The 18,379-nt window shown below is 31.7% G+C and overlaps 4 protein-coding genes across 4 annotated transcripts; 3 read left to right on the top strand and 1 right to left on the bottom strand.

The window, feature by feature from the left end:
* The first annotated feature begins 978 nt into the window (after positions 1–978).
* On the top strand, positions 979–3,267 carry LOC111001990 (putative odorant-binding protein A10). The gene is made up of 3 exons (XM_022272076.2): positions 979–1,083; positions 1,690–1,870; positions 3,049–3,267. Exons 2-3 carry the CDS (start codon positions 1,696–1,698, stop codon positions 3,231–3,233), a joined length of 360 nt encoding a protein of 119 aa, XP_022127768.2. The 5' UTR covers positions 979–1,083; positions 1,690–1,695; the 3' UTR covers positions 3,234–3,267.
* Positions 3,268–4,840: 1,573 nt separating this feature from the next.
* Positions 4,841–7,242, top strand: LOC111001994 (ejaculatory bulb-specific protein 3). The gene is made up of 2 exons (XM_022272082.2): positions 4,841–5,035; positions 6,982–7,242. The coding sequence occupies exons 1-2, from the start codon at positions 4,855–4,857 to the stop codon at positions 7,167–7,169; spliced, it is 369 nt and encodes a 122-aa protein (XP_022127774.1). The 5' UTR covers positions 4,841–4,854; the 3' UTR covers positions 7,170–7,242.
* Positions 7,243–7,739: 497 nt separating this feature from the next.
* On the top strand, positions 7,740–11,084 carry LOC111001993 (ejaculatory bulb-specific protein 3). The gene is made up of 3 exons (XM_022272080.2): positions 7,740–7,869; positions 8,374–8,562; positions 10,528–11,084. The coding sequence occupies exons 1-3, from the start codon at positions 7,818–7,820 to the stop codon at positions 10,710–10,712; spliced, it is 426 nt and encodes a 141-aa protein (XP_022127772.1). The 5' UTR covers positions 7,740–7,817; the 3' UTR covers positions 10,713–11,084.
* Positions 11,085–13,875: 2,791 nt separating this feature from the next.
* Positions 13,876–16,457, bottom strand: LOC111001988 (ejaculatory bulb-specific protein 3-like). The gene is made up of 3 exons (XM_022272073.2): positions 16,400–16,457; positions 14,742–14,919; positions 13,876–14,192 (listed from the first exon to the last, which is right to left on the bottom strand). Exons 2-3 carry the CDS (start codon positions 14,917–14,919, stop codon positions 14,008–14,010), a joined length of 363 nt encoding a protein of 120 aa, XP_022127765.2. The 5' UTR covers positions 16,400–16,457; the 3' UTR covers positions 13,876–14,007.
* Positions 16,458–18,379: the final 1,922 nt, after the last annotated feature.

Here is an 18,379-nt window from a genome sequence, read left to right on the forward strand (position 1 = left end):
TATAGAATAATGATAAATTGATTGATACTATTAGGTCGATACCTCTATGGAGAAGAATGTGATTGATGGTATTTATTATATTTAACATTGAGCAAATATTTAAATGCCAAATTAAGTTCATAGGATATATCAAAATTTCAAATTAATTACAGAATTTCCTCAGAAAGAAAAAATATTTTGTGAGATATATTGCTATGCGGTTAGTATTGGTCCCAGTATGGAAAAGTTTGCGCCTTGCACTTTGTAATGCCTGTTAACAAAAGTCTTGCAGAGCTAACGGCGATTCTAATCCCTGTGGTCGTAGATCGAATCCCTGTTCTGCACTAAACTCATTTAATACGCATTCATGTACAAACAATAAAGAATGACAAATAATTTACCTTTTCAATAAAGTATGGCTGCCATGATTTTTTTTTTCTAATTTTTCAACACAGAACTGGATCATTCACTACTAATCTTAGACAATATTTTCTTAACCTGCCCTATGTGGAACTAGAAATATTCTTATTTAGCAACAACACTTTAATGTAAAAATAATTACTAAGTACTGATAACATATTATCAAAACGAAGAGACTAGCTATATATAGCTATATATTATATATATATATATATATATATATATATATATATATATAATATAGCTAGCTAATGAGGGCTAGTGCACTTTCTTTTTACCTCAATATCCTTTTTTGTATTTTGCAAATAAATCCATTTTATTTTATTTAATATTATATTGTGTACAATAAAGCTATTCATTCTTTCAATTTGTAATATATATTCTGTTTATCGTACTTGTTAATAGTTTGCTATGAATTGACGCTATTAAAAAATAATCTTACATTTTCTTACAAATGGGAATAGAATCTCTTCTCTCCTATCCCAGATTAAAGTGCGGGCAACGTATATTCAGATATTTTGCGTTTGACATTGTAATCACGTTTTGCATTTTTTATCATACCGTGAGAGAATCATATAAGGTTACATGACTTGAATATAATATGGAATTAACGAAGATATATAAACCGATTTCAATCAGAAAACATTTATTTCAAGTATTTTACTGGACGCCATTACAACTCAGGTAAAAATTTCATTTATTTTTTATTTGACCTTGAATTTTCTTGGGACAAAGGGCAGACATATTTTGATATTTTATTTTATTGATTAGTACAGAGTCCTAAGAAAAAATATTTCAAATTATTTTTTCTAATCCCAAATTTCTTGATATAATAAACAACTATGTTATGTTATTGAGAAAGCTGAGCCCGTTATCTTCAATTTTTATTATTTACAAAGACTAAAGTTTAATGTATTGTTTGTTTTCCCCAGATAAGTTTGACTTTCTTATCATTTCATTCATAACATTATAAATTTGCCACTGTGTACTGTCTGTATATTGACAGTGTAGAGATACACGAGTAATCAATAGAAATCATACCAACCAATAAAATTAAGCTTGTTTCTTCTATTATACTATTTTTTTATAAAATCAACCCTTTTCTATGAAACTTTAGCTTATATATTGAGGTAAAACAGATTTTTAAAATTGTATTTATCTGTACATTTTTATATGTAATTTTAATAATTCAAGTTATCATGAGATGGGGCGGGGTCTCAGCTTTTCGAATATAAACATCGGGGTTCGACTTGTTTTTCGTATTCGAAATTTAAATTTCGTGTGTCGCAGGTCAAAATGAAGCTACTGATATTCTCTGCGTTCCTGGTGCTGGCTGCAGCAAACACCTACAGCCCTGACAATGACGACATAGATATTGAGTCTGTGGTATCTAACATTGATGTACTGAGGGATTTTATCAACTGCTTCAATGATATCACACCGTGTGATGAGGTGAAATCGGATTTCAAAAGTAAGTACTGGCTTATGTTTACAAAACTTTAAGCTAAAGGCATATTATATATACAAAATTTCATAGATTCGCTTTATTCGTACGGATTCATGTTTGATTGTGTGATAAGTGATTTAAAATAATCAATTTACCTAGGTACTCCAATGTAATTTGTTAATAAGTTCATTATAATAAGTGTTATAAAATTTACTCTTTATCCTAATTAGGTGTTTACACCAATACCACTACACTTAACAGTTGAGCAGACATTTCTTTAAATTTTTTGAAAATCTTTCTAGACTGTGTTTTAAGTTTTTATATTAAAAAAACATAGTATATAACGTAGTGGCACAAACAATGCGTGACCACAATGCAAAATAAATAATTATGATTATACCTACGCTTGGTTGATAACGTTTTTAAGAATAATTGTAATAGCTTATTTTGACTGTGTGCATATTAAGTGATATATCAAGGTTATCTCAAAATTAACCTTTACATGAACTCATAACGCGAGAAAAATAAACAATAATTTTAGAACATACAATATACAATAATCGAATATTTTTATTTTATGAATATATGTTGAATTAGTTAAACTATCCCCACTGCTACTATGTCTATAATTAAGTGTCTATAGTACGGTGAAAGAAGCATTGTTTGAAATGACATCGTAAAATCGATATAATTTCCTAATTAGTCTAGCTATTCAAACGCTGCCAGTATCTTCGGAACCTTGCCTGAAGGGACTCCTTTTTAATAATAATAAATATTAGATTTTAAGGTACTCACCAATTATTTTAGAATTATTTTGTATTTATTTATCATTTCTTTAATTTAATTCACTTAATAAATATCGCAGTACAGCAAGAAAATGCTACCAGCGTTAAAGATATATTTCCGAATTAAAATTATGTTATGGACTGTCACAAAAAATAATTGTCTAATTATTGGCATCAGATTTATGATGCATGATCATTTGTCAATCTAATAGGCAAGTAGGTGATCAGCCTTCTGTACCTGACGCACATCCTCGACTTATTGCGTCTAAGGCAACCTGGTATCCTCACGATGTTTTCCTTCACCGTTCGAATATTAAATACGCACATAGAAATTAAGTCCATTGGTGCACACTTGGAAGCCACTAGCCCATTGCCCATAGACTGTCAGATGTATTTAAAATAACTCTTATATTTCAGAGGATCTCCCAGAAGTTTTCGAAACATCCTGCTCCAAATGTACTGACAAACAGAAGCATATCTTCAAAAGATTCATTGACGAAGCCAAAGTGAAACTGCCTTCTGAGTACGGGATCTTCTTACAGAAATACGACACTCAGGGAAAATACATTCAACCACTTCAAGCAGCAATCTCTGGTTTTTAAAAGATAAAAATGGATAATAAATGTTCTTAATTAATTTATTTGTTTTCGTGAAAATACAAACTTAAGGTGTTAAGATTTATTTATTTATTACGTAATCCTACAGCTAACATAAATTATATATAATTACAAACAAATACACTGAAAATATTTCCAAAGATGGAATACATGATACATTTTACTGCAAAAAGATTTACAAAAGGTAAGAAACAAACAAAAAGTATTCATTACATTAATAATTTATCTCCTTTAAGACAATAAATAAGAATTAAATTTACAAAAAGTTTCATTACTAAAAAGACGCGTGTGAAAATTTTAAAATTAATACTTTAGACTCTCGGCGAAAACAATATGGTTTATTGCTACTGCATGACATCATCTCAAATAAAATAAATTGCAGCTCCCTTCTGGAAAAGTTGCCTTTACTTGTGCCTACCAGACTCGTAATTGTCTCGTAACACTAACTCTGCAAAAAGTCAGTTTTGTATCGCCCGGACGTACGACCTATTTAAGTCTTGACTTGTTTAGGCTATGACGGAATATGGTTAAAATGAGTATGTATGTATTATGAAAATCCATAGAGCATCACTTGCATCATGAGCATACTCCACATACACACATCCACGTCCTTACTATCACTTGTACATCACACACACAACACAGCTAAATTAGGTACCACTTAGTTAAATGTATTGTATATTTCTTGTAAGTTTCCTTTTGTTAATTTTTGAACCTTTTTGTTGTTAAATGTATGATGTAGTCCACCTCTGGCTATATTTTCGGTGTGTCTGTTTGTTATTATATATATTTTAGTGTATATGTAACTGCTGTAGGATTACGAAATAAATAAAAAAAACGGTGTGCAAAACAAAATTCATGGCGATGCCACATTTCTGGTGGTCATTTTTATAGATATAGCGTTTCGTATATAACGGGGGCAAAGAGGGTAACCTAATGTTAAGTGATTCTGCCACACATGGACACTCAATGCCTAAAGATAGGGCAAAGAGCCAGAGGGTTCGAGAGTGCGTTGCCGGCCTTTTAAGAATTGTTCTTTTATTGAAGACCCTAAGTCGAATGGGTTCGGAAATAATTCAGTAAGCACTAAGCAGCTGGTTCCACAAAGTGGTGGTGCGAGGCAAAAACATCCTTGATAAACGCGCAGTTGTGGCAAAATACGAAATTCCACCCGTATCACCTCGACGTCCAATGATGAAACTCACTTGCCGGTATTAATCCGAACAACGATGATGATAATAATATTAATGATGATGCTTATGTTAGTAAACTTATACACACTTACATACAATCAAATGCGCAGACAAAACGTAATACAACATTAAATTTAACTAAAAAAACAACCCATATAAGTCAACAAAACATAGAGTTCACGATCAGCATTTTTCAAGGTTAGTAATTTTGATGTTCATCTCCTTAACTAAAGGAAGATACTTAATATTATTTACTTTTGCACAAAAATGAATATAAACATTTAATTTGCTCTCCTAACATCGACTAAAACACTTGATTTTTTTTACCTTTCAAGTACCTTCAATGAATAAAAGAAGATTTTTGCAGAAATTTTAACTAGTCATTACTTATCTACTGAATTCATTTATCTATTATGTATACGCGTTTAATATTATTTATTTTATTTATTTGCGGTGATTCACAAAAGTTGTATGACAGTCGCTATGACTATTACGACACAGATTTTTTAGTTAAAAATCCGCGGCTTCTCAAGAAATATATCAATTGCTTCCTCAACGAAGGGCCTTGCACTCCAATTGGAAAAGACTTTAAATGTAAGTAAACAGGCTCAAACATGGATTCAATATTTTAGCAACATAAATTATTATTATTTTTCGCTTTTGTATTTTATGAATTCCACGATTGTCTTCTTCTTTAGTTTTGGCTATACATAATTTATATTAGCCGTGATTTTACCATGGACATTGCCAGAAGGCTCGCAAGTGCGTTTTCGGCCTTTTACTCTCTCACTCCCTCTCATGTCCTATAACCCCAAGGTGGGGCAGAGGGCATACACAGCGAGTCTCCATCGGGTTCGGTCTTGAGCCTCGTGTTTCACTTCGCTCCAAGTCTTACCAGCTCTCTTTGCCTCGTCCGCTACTCTACGGCCTTTTACGAATTGGTTTATTCTTCTCTTGAACGAACACGACTTAGTGTCCCTAAGTCGAATTGGTTCGGAAATACTTAGTGGGCAGCTGGTTCCACATAATGGTAGGCAAAAACTGCCTTAAGAACCCTCAGTTGTGGACCGACTTTTAGGTGACACGGATGGTATTTAGTATTCTGCCTTGTCATCCGATGATGAAAACTCAGCTGCTGGTATTAATTCGAACAACTCCTCTGAACACTCTCCCTGGTAAATGCCGTAGAAGATGCAAAGAGACCCCACATCTCTGCACTGTTACAGATATATATATATATAGGTAACATATGCTGTTTATGTGTATAAGATATACAACGTATATTTATTATGTTACGGATACCAAAATTGACTGTTCGCGTTTTGGACATTCAATTTAATGGTTAAGTTGCAGAATTGTTTGTTTTAAAACCTGATTACTTGCCAAATACACGTACCACCGACTACGTTATTCATACAATTACTAAATGACCCGTTGAACTTTGTATCACCTACATATATTTGTGTCATTTTATATAGTATTTGAAGTACCAAAGCATGGTTCGGTATACATTTATTATAGCGAAAATAGCGTTAACTTAGTTCAACATTCCAGAATTTTTATATAAATACACATTATGTGCATCTTATATCTTAACCAAACATGTATTTATGATTAATTTCTATATAGGCGAGTAATAATAGCCTGACCTGCCAGTTTTCCGTAACTTTTTCCTTCACCGGTACCTAATTCCCTTCAAAGAAAAAGCCATCATACTATGAGCCAGTGTTCTGTATACGCGCATAAGCTGATATTTATTAAGACTTATAATATTCAGGGTACTTACTTGTATTATATCTGGTGGCCCACCAGAATAACGGAAGATGAGATGTAGGGGATAGCGGGGAAGAATTTTAAAACTGTCTCGGAGATGTCTTCTCCAAATTATTCAAGTTGAATAATTTGGAGAAGACATCTTTCTTCGAATACTAGTGTAAAACATAATGGACGTGGACTTAAAGTAATCTAAAGTAGTACTCAAATAAAGCCTATTTTATTTTTATTTTTACTTATATAGATAGGGTTTCATATCATGTTTATAAAACTATTTATAACGCAGCATATTTCCTTATGAGGATGTAACTTCCGTTATTAATGCCACGATTCTTAAATATTGTATTGTAGTTTAAGTAGGTATGAATTTTTTGTTTTAATAGAAATTTACGCGAAAATAAAATAAATGAGTACAATAAACATTAAAATAATATTCTACAGAGTTTCCTTAGTCATCGAAAAATAAATTCCAATTTTCCTTCATTATCTTTATTTATAGTAAAAAAACTGGGATTTTTTCTACTACCCTGTGGATTGTATTTCTAATATTCTTTTCCTAAGATAGATTGAACTAATCAATATTAACTGCACAGATTTTCTATTGACTTATGTGATACGGGATAAATATAGTTTATACGTCTTAAAACCTCTATCTTCTAAACAAAGTCTGTTAAATCATACTGTATAAAAATACATCAAAAATCGTATAATTAAGTAACACTTTAATATAATATCCTCTCAAAATACTCATGAATGTTTTTCTATAGTGGCATTACCGGAAATAGTTAGAACGGCTTGCTCACGATGTTCGCCATCACAAAAGAGGCTCGCACAGAAAACCTTCGAAGCCTTCAACCTGTACTTGCACGATGACTACAATACACTGAAGAGTCGATTGGATCCTGAGAACAGATTTTTCGCGAACTTTTTAAGGACTATATCCAAATCAAGATAAAGTTTATTTCAAATATATAATTAAGTTACTTGATTAGGTGAGTTCTTTCTTCTTTTATGTTCTTTCTTTAAGTAATTAGGCCCAGTCTGGCTATGACCTTGATTGTTCTGCTTTTCTTCCCTGTAACGTGGTCGTTAGACTGTATCACAAATATAATGAAACATTTAAATCTTAAATCCATTACCAAATAATGGTTGTACTGTTTTTGTAACCAAAAATTTAAATATTTATAAATTGCAATATTTTTTCGCCCATTTCACAGGAATTTTTCCTTTAGTCATGAATCAGTATAAGAAGTCTAATCAGTATGATCAATAAGTATTTAATAGATTAAACTAAATGTATTGACGTTTAACCCAGTCAGGGTTGAAATACGCTATCATACCTGAGAACAAACAATACATTTCTAATTCATAAAACAAAACAAAACCGTATTACCATCCTCCTTCAGGGAATTTTATGTTACTCAACAATTTCCTGGCAATATCTGCGTGGCCAATACAATTTCGGCATCAACAGTTACGAATAAAAGTGATACCACCAGCCTTACTATATCATACGAAAGGCGCAGAATTGCTTGCGTAAAACCACTGCTGTGAACTATGCGCCGTTGGTAGTGGTAGATTTATCGTGGTCAATATAAAAGCAATGTCGCACTCTGCATTGGCTAGTTCTTTGGGTCCCTTATACCGAGTAAAAGGTTTGTGACAAATGTAGTGTCAGAATTTGCTTTACGAATTACGTATTCCATACATGTTCTTGGAAGGGGAGAACGTTCCATTGTCTATTTGATACAGTGTTTATAGTGCTTTGTATTCGAAATTCGATTATCACATATATACTATCGGTTTGATGCTATTCTTCCGTTTTTCCATTTGTCAATTTATTAATAATCGCGTAACTCGTTTTCAGTGAGACAACGCGATTTTTTTGTTTATTACACGCGTTAACTGAGTAAGAATAATAATAATAAAGCATAAAGTATACAGTTATTCTTGAGTACATTGTATAGAATATTAGTTTAGAACGTTACTCTTTTATTTAAATTTTCAACAAAATATAAATATAGCTGCATTATTACTTATAACATATAAATCGGCCAGCATGTTAAATTTATAGTCTCATTTGATTGTGTCTCTGTTGGCTAGTATTTTTTGGATTAATTTTATTCAAATGAAATGCTTTAACAGTCAAATTATTTCAGATTTTATGATGAGGGCCGTCTTTGTCTTAGCGTGTTTGGTTCTTGCGGTGTCGGCTGTAGAGAAATATAGTTCAAAGTACGATAACTTTGATGTCGACACTTTGATCTCTAATGAACGACTTCTGAAGACATACATCAACTGTTTCTTGGACAAAGGCAGATGCACCTCAGAAGGAGCTGACTTCAAAAGTAAGTACAAAGTTTCTTACATGAACTGATGATTAAAAAAACTGTCCTATCATAATTAAAGTTGTTTTTGACGATGTCACCTTAAAAATCACATTATTGTAGAAATATATTTGAAATCTTTCGACACATTTATGTATTAATAATCGTATCGTATTTAGGTAAACAAAATAAATAAAAAAGAAAATCTTTGCATTAAAAAAACTGTCCTATCGTAAAAAAAGGTGTTTCCGACGATGTCATATTACAAACAAATCCACATTTTTGTATAAATATATTTGAAATCATTCGACACATCGTTGTACTTTATCTATGAAAAATCGTATCGTATATATGTAAACAAAATATTTAAAAAAGAAAATCTTAACATTATTTTATTAGATAGATTTAATGTTTCAAAAGTAAATTAAATTGACTAAGTACAATCACGATAAGATTGAATTAATTATACAGTATACCGGTTTTTAGTATGCTATGACCCCAATATTTTGTACAAACTACCAATAGATGCATTAGGTCAACTTGCAATTTACCTCAAACCTTTAAGTGTTGAGGAAAATGTAAAAAGCATGAGTCATACGTGTTCGTAGATGATCAGGCATTTGTGCCAAACGCATATCCCCGATTTTCACTGGAAGACATGGTTTGCTTGCGATGGATTTCTTTAAAATATAAATTTGAATTGTGCAGCCTTGATCACAAAAATACTACATAAGATGAAAATCATTAACGATTGTTTTTACCTGTATATACCTAAAGTTAATTTCTCATTGGTATTTTTTTAAATCAGATTTAGTTAAGGAGACTTTTATATTCAAATGGCGCGACAAAATATAAATAATGTATATTTACAATACTTGTGTAGTCTTGCAATGTGCGCACAGGATACATTGCGTTACTATACATAAAGGTCGAGGTTGATTCAAGGACGTAGCCGGCCTTGGTTCACTAAGAGGATAATTTCTTATAAAGTAATACATTTCTTAATTACTTGAATACATAAGTATATTTAATAAATATCACACACAATAATGATAATAATAACAGCCTTTATTCAGATACATTTTAGATTATATTTTATATACATTTAAATAAATTTCCACTTTAATCCAATTCTGGTGCATCTGTGTGCCCTTTTTTGGCAAAGGCCTCCTCCAAATCTCGCCATTCCTTTCTGCACCGTGCCACTCTCTGCCATGTACCACCTGCCGTTTCTTTAATGTGGTTCACACCTCAGTTGTCTCCCTCTTTTGCGTTTGCTGTACCTTGAGCACCAGTTAAGCAGTTTTTTGCTCCACTTTTCTGTACATCACACACAAACGTATACTTAAATAATCATACTTCATACATTTTTAAATGAAATTGTGTGTTAAACTCAACCAGATTCTCACACGTAATCACAAGAATGAAACTTTCCAATATAGTAAAGACAACTCCGCTCCATACACGGAAGTCTTCCAGATTTTCCTTTACATAAGACTGTGATTTATATATAGCGACTGATGTTATTTACCGTTATAAATTGCCTATTATATAAAGAAGTTGCTGAGGTGTTATGTTGTTGTTATGTCATAGCATTCTGCAATAATATTTGTTGCAATCATATTGCAGGGCACCGATCCGCTCTCTTTAATCTTTATGGTTTCGGTATGAATTTTAAGTTGCATTATAAGGGCTGTGCGTTAATTATTTTTATTTGTAATATGCGTGCAACAACTGTAAATAGGTCATTACATCACTCTGCAAAATCAAAATCAAAAATCATTTATTCATATAGTATTTATTAATACATGAAATAATCTGCAACATTCTTTGTCCATGGGCGGCGGGCTCACTTAACATCAAGTGAGCCTCAGCCCTTATGCCTGACACATGTCACCTATCGTTGGACATACCGGATTCCTCAAGACGTCTATAACCTTGTTACCATGAATATCAGTATCATTAATATAACTGTGTCTTCTTTAGAGCACTTACCAGAGGCAATAGAGACGACCTGCGGAAAATGCAGTGAAAAACAGAAAAGCAACATCAAAAAAGTTATTAAGGCCATCCAGCAGAAACATCCCAAGCAATGGGACGAGCTCGTCAAGAAGAACGACCCAACAGGCAAACACAGAGAAAACTTTGATAAATTCATCCAAGGAAGCTAAATTTTTAATACTCCTTTTTTTTTAAACGGTAGGTAGTACACAATGGTGTATCTAGGCAACGAAATTATAAATAACAATTTAATTTGCCTAATTAACGACTGATGGACAAAGCATCGGGCAGTAAAATATATTGTTTGCTTTTATACTGATTTTAGGTGATCGTTAAATCATAACCTATCTACTAACCCTTTTCAAAGTTCATTTTTATTCTCTAATTCCCATCGACATAATATTAATTGTGTACCAAGATTGACTTTATAATGAGGCTCCAATGAATTGTTATAACATATAAGATTGTGATAAAAAATATTAAAAAACACGGGGCATTTGAATGTGCTTGTGTAGACTGATATAATAAAGAAATTGTGATAATTTTTGTTTTATATTTTTAACCTCTTGATTTTTAGACATTTTGATGAAAATCTGCAACTTTAAGTCTAGGTACTTGTAGTTAGAATGGTTTTGAATGGCAAATATGTGTATAAAATCTTATTTTTCAATTGAACATTTCTGATTTACCTCTAACATATACAACTATTAAAAACATAATATAAAGTGTTTAAAAAAGTAAAAACATATTGTAGGGATGTAATAAAGAAAACTTTTTTTTTTATGTAAAAAATTTAACTTATTATATAACCAATAGAACAAGGGGCAAACGGCTCACCTGATGTTAAGTGATACCGCTGCCCATGGACACTTGAGTGCATTGCCGGCCTTTTAAGAATTGCTATACGCTCTTGTTAAATATATATATGCTGGCGGTTTTTGTTCCTCAGCACTCGATGAACATAAATAATAAATTAAATTGGCATACGTTAAAGATGATTATTATTGTTATTATTATTAAAATAAACAGTTAGCTTTAGCCCAGGATTTAATGATATATCCTGTTACAACGGGCTGAATCCAAGTGAACATAGATTTTTTATGTGTAACACTCTAAAAAGAAGAAAATTGCTCGATATTCTTGCCATATTTATTTTATTTTCCAATGATTTTTAAAAAATTAATTCGTGAGGTTTTTGGTCTCAATTTAAGAAATTCCTGTAATTATTTTGGGAAATTTCTGAAGGTGGATAAAATGATAATACTATGGGTAATTTTGAACTGTATATTTCGTGATTTAAAATATGATTATGTATATCACTACACCACTATTAGAATACTTCAAGAGATAAATGAATCAGTGAGACATAAATGTTGAGTAAGGCTTGTATGTGTGTTTGTGTGTCAGGCGAGGTCAGTTGCGCCAGGCTGCAGCGTGACGTAAGCGGTTGTATAATGTAATCTGTGCAATCGTTAAATCTCTGTTTATTTTTTACCACGGTTTAAATTAGTCACAAGACGATGATGACTATGGTCAAAACCTTTAATGTTTCGTGTTTCAGGCATATCCCGTTAAATTAATTGAGTAGATGGAAGCAGATGTTTCATTTAATTCTATATAGAATTGGTTGTCAGACATCTGCACGTCTACATCGATTATCGGGAAAGTCACGTCTGTTTTTTTCACTCTATAGACTAACGAGACATTCTGATAATATTATTAACATACTAAATTACAACAAATATGTATTAGAATTAATCATATGAGTTTTAATAGTGGCTGATCTCTTTTTAGCCAAATTGATTGGGCTATTAACAAATACTTAGCTTAGGTTATGATTACAATTAGTTTGTCATATCTGATGAAGGCCAGTTTTCCGTTAAATAGACGAAAAAAGCTGTGGATTGGCTGGAACGAGGAAAACAAATAAAATGATTGGATTACGATATAAGAGCCGCTTGCACTATGCGGCTACAACAACAACAAAATATTTTTATTCATTTAGATTCGAGGTAAACAAGTACACTAATGAACGTCAAAAAAATTAAATTAATTGTAAATTTACATTTACTACCACTTCGCAAGTCAAGGGCGTAGAGCGGGTAAGAAGAACTGACAAGAAACTTTCCGCCACTCTATTCAATTGCCACGTTTTTAATACAAATTGTTTGAACTGGAGCAAATCAATCCCAAGGATTAGCATCATTTAAGTATTCGTCACATTAATAAAAAGCTTTATTAATTAATTTACCTACTTTTAACGAGGGCTTTAAAGTTATTTAGTGATAGTTCTCTAATTTCGCTTGTGAGTCTGTTGTAAAATACAATTTCCATACAAGAAGTGGTTTATCTTCTGGAGCCTGGTTGGTCGCACACTCAAATTAGTTCTATTTCGCGTATTATACTGGTGAAAGTCACCATTTGTTTTAAAATCGTTTAATTTTTTTGTACAAGCTTCAAGAATATATTGACCGGATAATGTCATAATATTTAGTTCCTTAAATTTATTCCATACCGACTCCCTCGGGGAAACACAACAAATACCCCGTACAGCCCGCGTATACCTAGTCACTGAGAGGATGGAGGCCTATGTCAAAGGACAAGCTGTAAAATAAAAATTAACCGACGTGCCGATAATTTAGTAAAAGGTAATGTACTAGAATAAGTTTTTACAGGTATTATTTATATTTATTTGTTATTACAATGGGAAATTTGTTGACTGTTACCGATATCAAGTACTTTGTACCTATTTCAACCGCAGTACTGATTACGACGTTTCTGTGTGTTTGTGTGTGTAATTTCATACTAGCTTTCGTAACATCCGTAGGGTGGGTAATTACTCTTTAATCCGCGGCTCTAAAAGCCAATATTGCAGTCGTAAGTATAGTCGTTTGTATAAGTGTAACCTATTGTGGATGCGTCCAGTGTGTTTGTTTTGTGTTTTATTTTTGACTTTGTTTTTATTAAAAGGATGTTTCTGTTTGGTTTCCGAATAAATAAATAAATAAATAAGTAAGCCCAATGTCAATTGTATGGAAAAACTTTGCGCCTTATAAAAAATTTGCGCAAAGTTGCAATGAAAGAACACTACAAGACAGGTGCCGCGATGACTCGAATGTAGTCTATTTAATCAACAAAGTGTATCCCTAATCCGAAACGAATGAGTATGAATCAACACAATAAATTCTCATATTCATGTATGTTAATATAGGTTATTTTTAAAAAGAGTAAAATGTGTAACGGAAAGTGAAATAATATATATTTTATACAATATTTCTATCAAGTTATATTTAAACAGTTTATGAATAAAATAAAACAATTATTAATGCTCCACTGTACAAGTTTTATTTTAAAATTGTTAAATGATAGTCCATTGTTGCAACTGCAAAAGTACGAATTTCTACATACAAAAGTCTAGCCAAGAAAGAGGTTCCCATTTCTAAACGTCATCCCATCCAACCATCATTAGTCGTCCTTCATCAAAGCGGCAATTTTATCTTGAAATTTACTCTCAGGATCATATTTCGCCTGGAGTTCAGCCGCCAATGCTGTTTTTTTCTCGAATATTATTGTGATTAGTTTTCGGACGTTCTTTCTTTGAATATCTGAACATTTGCCGCAGGCTGTAGCTATCACTTCCGGTAGCATGTCTGAAAACAGAATGGCAGACAATTTTTTAACGGAGTATTTAACGCTGATGAAAAATGTTCGCGCTTAGTTTCATGTATTGTGATTACGGAAGCTTCATGGAAAACCGGGTAGGATTTTTGTTGATATGTTCTGATAAAAATTTCCTATCTTCACAATATTTGATTTTTTTTTCTTATGTACTCATATGATGATGAACTTTAAATGATTCAAGATCAAAATTAGCCATTTAATCATAATTTTTGAGCACTTTTGAGATGAGTTTCAAAGTAATCAAGTTTATTCTTAACACATTCAGCAGCGGTGCCGCCCACTCGTATCCGTGCTAGCGTCCCGTTCATTTTGTCGTCGGGTGCCAAATACTAGGATCCGAATATTCGGCACCCGACATGCTGTATGCCGACCACTCGGTACCGAAAAATTATCTTTTTATATTATTATCATTTACAATAATAAAATTCGACATAAATAGTTTTGGTCCATTCCATTCCATTGTTAAGGCATTCAATGTGTTAACAAATATATTTTTTTATAAAAAAAATAATAGATACCTCGGTAATCCTGCGCAAATTCGGTGTCACAAGGACCCTTGTCAAGAAAACAGTTGATGTAGGCCAGTAATAGAGTGTCATCAGAGATTATCTTATCCACATCCACGTTGTTATATTTTTCGTCATAGCCAAATATTCCCTGGGATAAGATCAGGAAGGATATGATGAAAAGAAACATCTGAAAATCATTTTCACTTTGTAGACACGGACATAGACATATCATTAATTACTAACAAAATACACTCACAGAAACACACAAAATAACAGTAATAGAAGAAAAAAAAAGAAAAAAAAATGAGAGACAACATTTTTTTTTAAACGTTTAAAGAATGTAATGCGTGCAAGCTGTGGTTGTCATTGGCCCTGGCTCAGCATTATGCTGAGGAGCAGACTGTTCCACAGCGCTGGTCATTCTGCTGGTATTTACAGTGCAGCAATTGTTTTTCTCCTTTTCAATATAATTCGTTGCTTTAAGATTAGATTAGGAGCATGAGGTGCAGTGATGGTCTAATTTAGAGTACGACTAACATCACTGAACCAATGGACTTTTTGTCTTTTGTGCGTCTAAAATTCGCTCGAACAGTGAAGGAAAACATCGTGAGGAAACCGCCATGCATTAGACAAAAAAGTCGATATAGTGGCACGGGAGGCTGATCACCTACTTGATTATTTGATTGACCAATTTGAGGCCCAGACCTAGTATCACCACAGATTTTTTTGGGAACATGTTATGATAGTAATAATAAATTTATTTGCAAGAAAATGGTACATTTATAACGATCTATCATAAAAATCCACACAAAAATAGGCATGCAAATGATACATTACTTTTTATCAAGTCATATAATAAGAACATCAGTTATAATAATAAGTCTTTACGTATACTATATGTATTTACAATCAATTGTTGTCAAACTTATAGGCTAAACTTAGTTATTCAAATTTGTGACAAAGAGTTTATTAGACTCTTATTGTCGTTGATTCTATGTCTCTTATTGAACGGCTGATTATTATTGAAAATTATTTAAAGTAATTTAATCTAATTGAATATTTTTCCATTTAATAAATATTTAATTATTTCACAACACAGACACATTTACCATGATGACCACGACGCATGAAAACTAGGTAAGTAAGTTATTGCCATATCAAGAAAACGGTGATGAAAATTATGATAATTAAACAATTAAACCTTTAATTTTACCCATAATTAGATTAGTTCACACTTTCATGACTAAGCTATACTAACAGCGTTATAGCATGTTAATAACTATTATAAATATTAATTATAATAAACACATTTATATAACATTAAACATGTGTCTTACACAATTTACAGAAACAGAAAACAAATGAATGTTAAGTTATTTTCATACAAAGGTCTATCCACATACACCGATCTGAATTTTCTATATCTTAGATATATCTCTCTCTCTCTAGATTGGGTATGGCCGTAAATCACCTGGATCATGAGCAGCCAAATTACGTATTACTTAGTTAAATGTATTTAATATTTTTTTTAATAATAGCATCCTTTTGCAGATGTTTGAACCTTTTTTTATGTTATAATAATACATAATTCCATCTTTTGATACATTTTTAAAACTATATTTTTTTTGTCTTATTATTTATAAAAAAAGTTTAATTTTATTACTTACATTGTTAACTTTTAGATTAACTTGTCACTCAAACTCATGGGAACTAACTACAATGTTTAGAATTTATAGAAAAAACAGCGGAAAAACATAATTATTATCTTTATCTATTTAACGAGCTCAATTTTACTATCCATAATATCGTATGCATTATCTTTTATTATAATCCTCTCATGGTATCTAAAATTAATATATTTAATTTACCGTTTAAAATACATTGAATGTAGATAGTTTTAGTATATGTACTCTTATTTTTCTTATAATGAATAGTACAATCATAAAAATGAAAAAGGCGCCCACGTCATAATAGTTAAAATTATGTAATTTCAACGTAAGATCATTATTATCCAAACAAGAGAATTAAATCTAACCAATGCATCGAGATCAATCAGAGATTTTTTTTTGGAATAGGAATACTCTTCCTTAATTAAAATCCCAAAGGCTCTTTTATCTCTGCCTTTTATTAAATTCAAGAAATTTATTAAAGAAAAGCTGTGTAAAATGGCTTATTATAAAGTTAGTGATTATCTAGTTGATAAAAGGGCCTGGGACTAGTGCTGGGCAGGCTACTTATAATTAATTTGCTATATTTGTTTTAAATATTATAGAATTGTTTGATGATTTGCTTTTCTTTTTTAAAAGAGTACCGAGAGTTTTTTACGCCGGCTTTTTCTCTCGGCCAACACCCTCTATCTTCTTTGCCGATGAGTAGGGATGCCAACAGGTTCGAATTTAATGACGTGGAATAAGTGATACTCTAAAACGGGCCACAAATTACAAGACCACTAAAACAAACTTAATTTAACACAACTAATACTTATATTAAGAACTGTTAACTAACCAATTTTTGTATGGATTCATGAATAAAGCTCTAATAATAGTAATGTTTGTTCAGTTTTGTTTAGTTCTTAATTTTCTTTAGTTTTTATAATATTTTTATTTATTTAAATATATATTGTTCAGATTTCATCATCTGAACATCAACCAACTGCTGATAATATATGATATGGATCACGTGTGTTCGAAATCTTAGCAACTGAAGAGCAATTTTAATTATATTTTATTTGAACTTTGATCATCTGCTGACACGGCCCACGTGTGTTCCAAATCTTAACAGCTGAAGGTGCGCGATACATCTAATTAATAGCTCACTAGAATAATATTATATATGTGTAAATAGGTGTAATTAGTTATTAAGATAATGTTATTGAATAAAAACTTGCAAGTGACACCCGGATGGAACGAAGTTACTTTCAATTAATTAGTGAAGGAATTGTATTTTTTTTAATTAAAAAATATAGTGTAATATAACCTTAATCAGTGGGCTCAATTTTAGTAATGAAAGTGCCTAAAATTATTATTTTGTAATAATTTATTGTTTCATTTTGACAACAAATCTGAAGATAGAGACATCTATTGACACCTATGTCCATTTTTTCACGAAAGAGTTCCCGTTCCATCATAGAGATGTCGCTAGCTTCGCGGTTACAACTTTTCGTCTTATTTTTTCCGTCTAGCTCCCTTTCGTAACGCTCGATATGGAATTTCGTTCCAATAAATCAGATTTGAATATTGTCTTATTCATTTCTCGCGGTAGAGGTATGAATTATAAATAGAAATATATTTCAAAGTGGCAAAAACCGAGAGTTTTTTTTATAAAATATAAGGTATATTTTATATAAAAAAACTCTCGGTTTTTTCTTTTTCTATAAAATACAGGGTTTTTTCTTAGCCTATGTATTTTATATAAATGTACAGAGAATGATTAATTGTAAATCAAAAATCCCAATACAACCTTGGATATCTTGCCTGACTATGGAACGCAGAGTTCAAACGAGCATGCGATGTTACATTGTATTGTTTGAACGTAACATAGGTCAGAACCTAGCTTTAGATGCAAAAAGTCGGCGGTGTGCGCCAGGCACAAGGCTTACTTGCTTATTAGATTGACATATGATCATGAAACAGATACAGAAATTTGTT

Source organism: Pieris rapae, chromosome 3 (assembly GCF_905147795.1).
Source record: "Pieris rapae chromosome 3, ilPieRapa1.1, whole genome shotgun sequence".
Classification (NCBI taxonomy): domain Eukaryota; kingdom Metazoa; phylum Arthropoda; class Insecta; order Lepidoptera; family Pieridae; genus Pieris; species Pieris rapae.

Excerpts from the sequence above, each read along its gene's own strand:
- LOC111001990 (XM_022272076.2), top strand. The coding sequence starts at position 1,696 with ATGAAGCTACTGATATTCTCTGCGTTCCTGGTGCTGGCTGCAGCAAAC. Across the intron at positions 1,871-3,048 it reads GGTGAAATCGGATTTCAAAA|AGGATCTCCCAGAAGTTTTC; the intron begins GTAAGTACTGGC and ends CTTATATTTCAG.
- LOC111001994 (XM_022272082.2), top strand. The coding sequence starts at position 4,855 with ATGTATACGCGTTTAATATTATTTATTTTATTTATTTGCGGTGATTCA. Across the intron at positions 5,036-6,981 it reads AATTGGAAAAGACTTTAAAT|TGGCATTACCGGAAATAGTT; the intron begins GTAAGTAAACAG and ends GTTTTTCTATAG.
- LOC111001993 (XM_022272080.2), top strand. The coding sequence starts at position 7,818 with ATGTCGCACTCTGCATTGGCTAGTTCTTTGGGTCCCTTATACCGAGTA. Across the intron at positions 7,870-8,373 it reads TCCCTTATACCGAGTAAAAG|ATTTTATGATGAGGGCCGTC; the intron begins GTTTGTGACAAA and ends AAATTATTTCAG. Across the intron at positions 8,563-10,527 it reads AGAAGGAGCTGACTTCAAAA|AGCACTTACCAGAGGCAATA; the intron begins GTAAGTACAAAG and ends TGTCTTCTTTAG.
- LOC111001988 (XM_022272073.2), bottom strand. The coding sequence starts at position 14,919 with ATGTTTCTTTTCATCATATCCTTCCTGATCTTATCCCAGGGAATATTT. Across the intron at positions 14,193-14,741 it reads ATTTGCGCAGGATTACCGAG|ACATGCTACCGGAAGTGATA; the intron begins GTATCTATTATT and ends TTCTGTTTTCAG.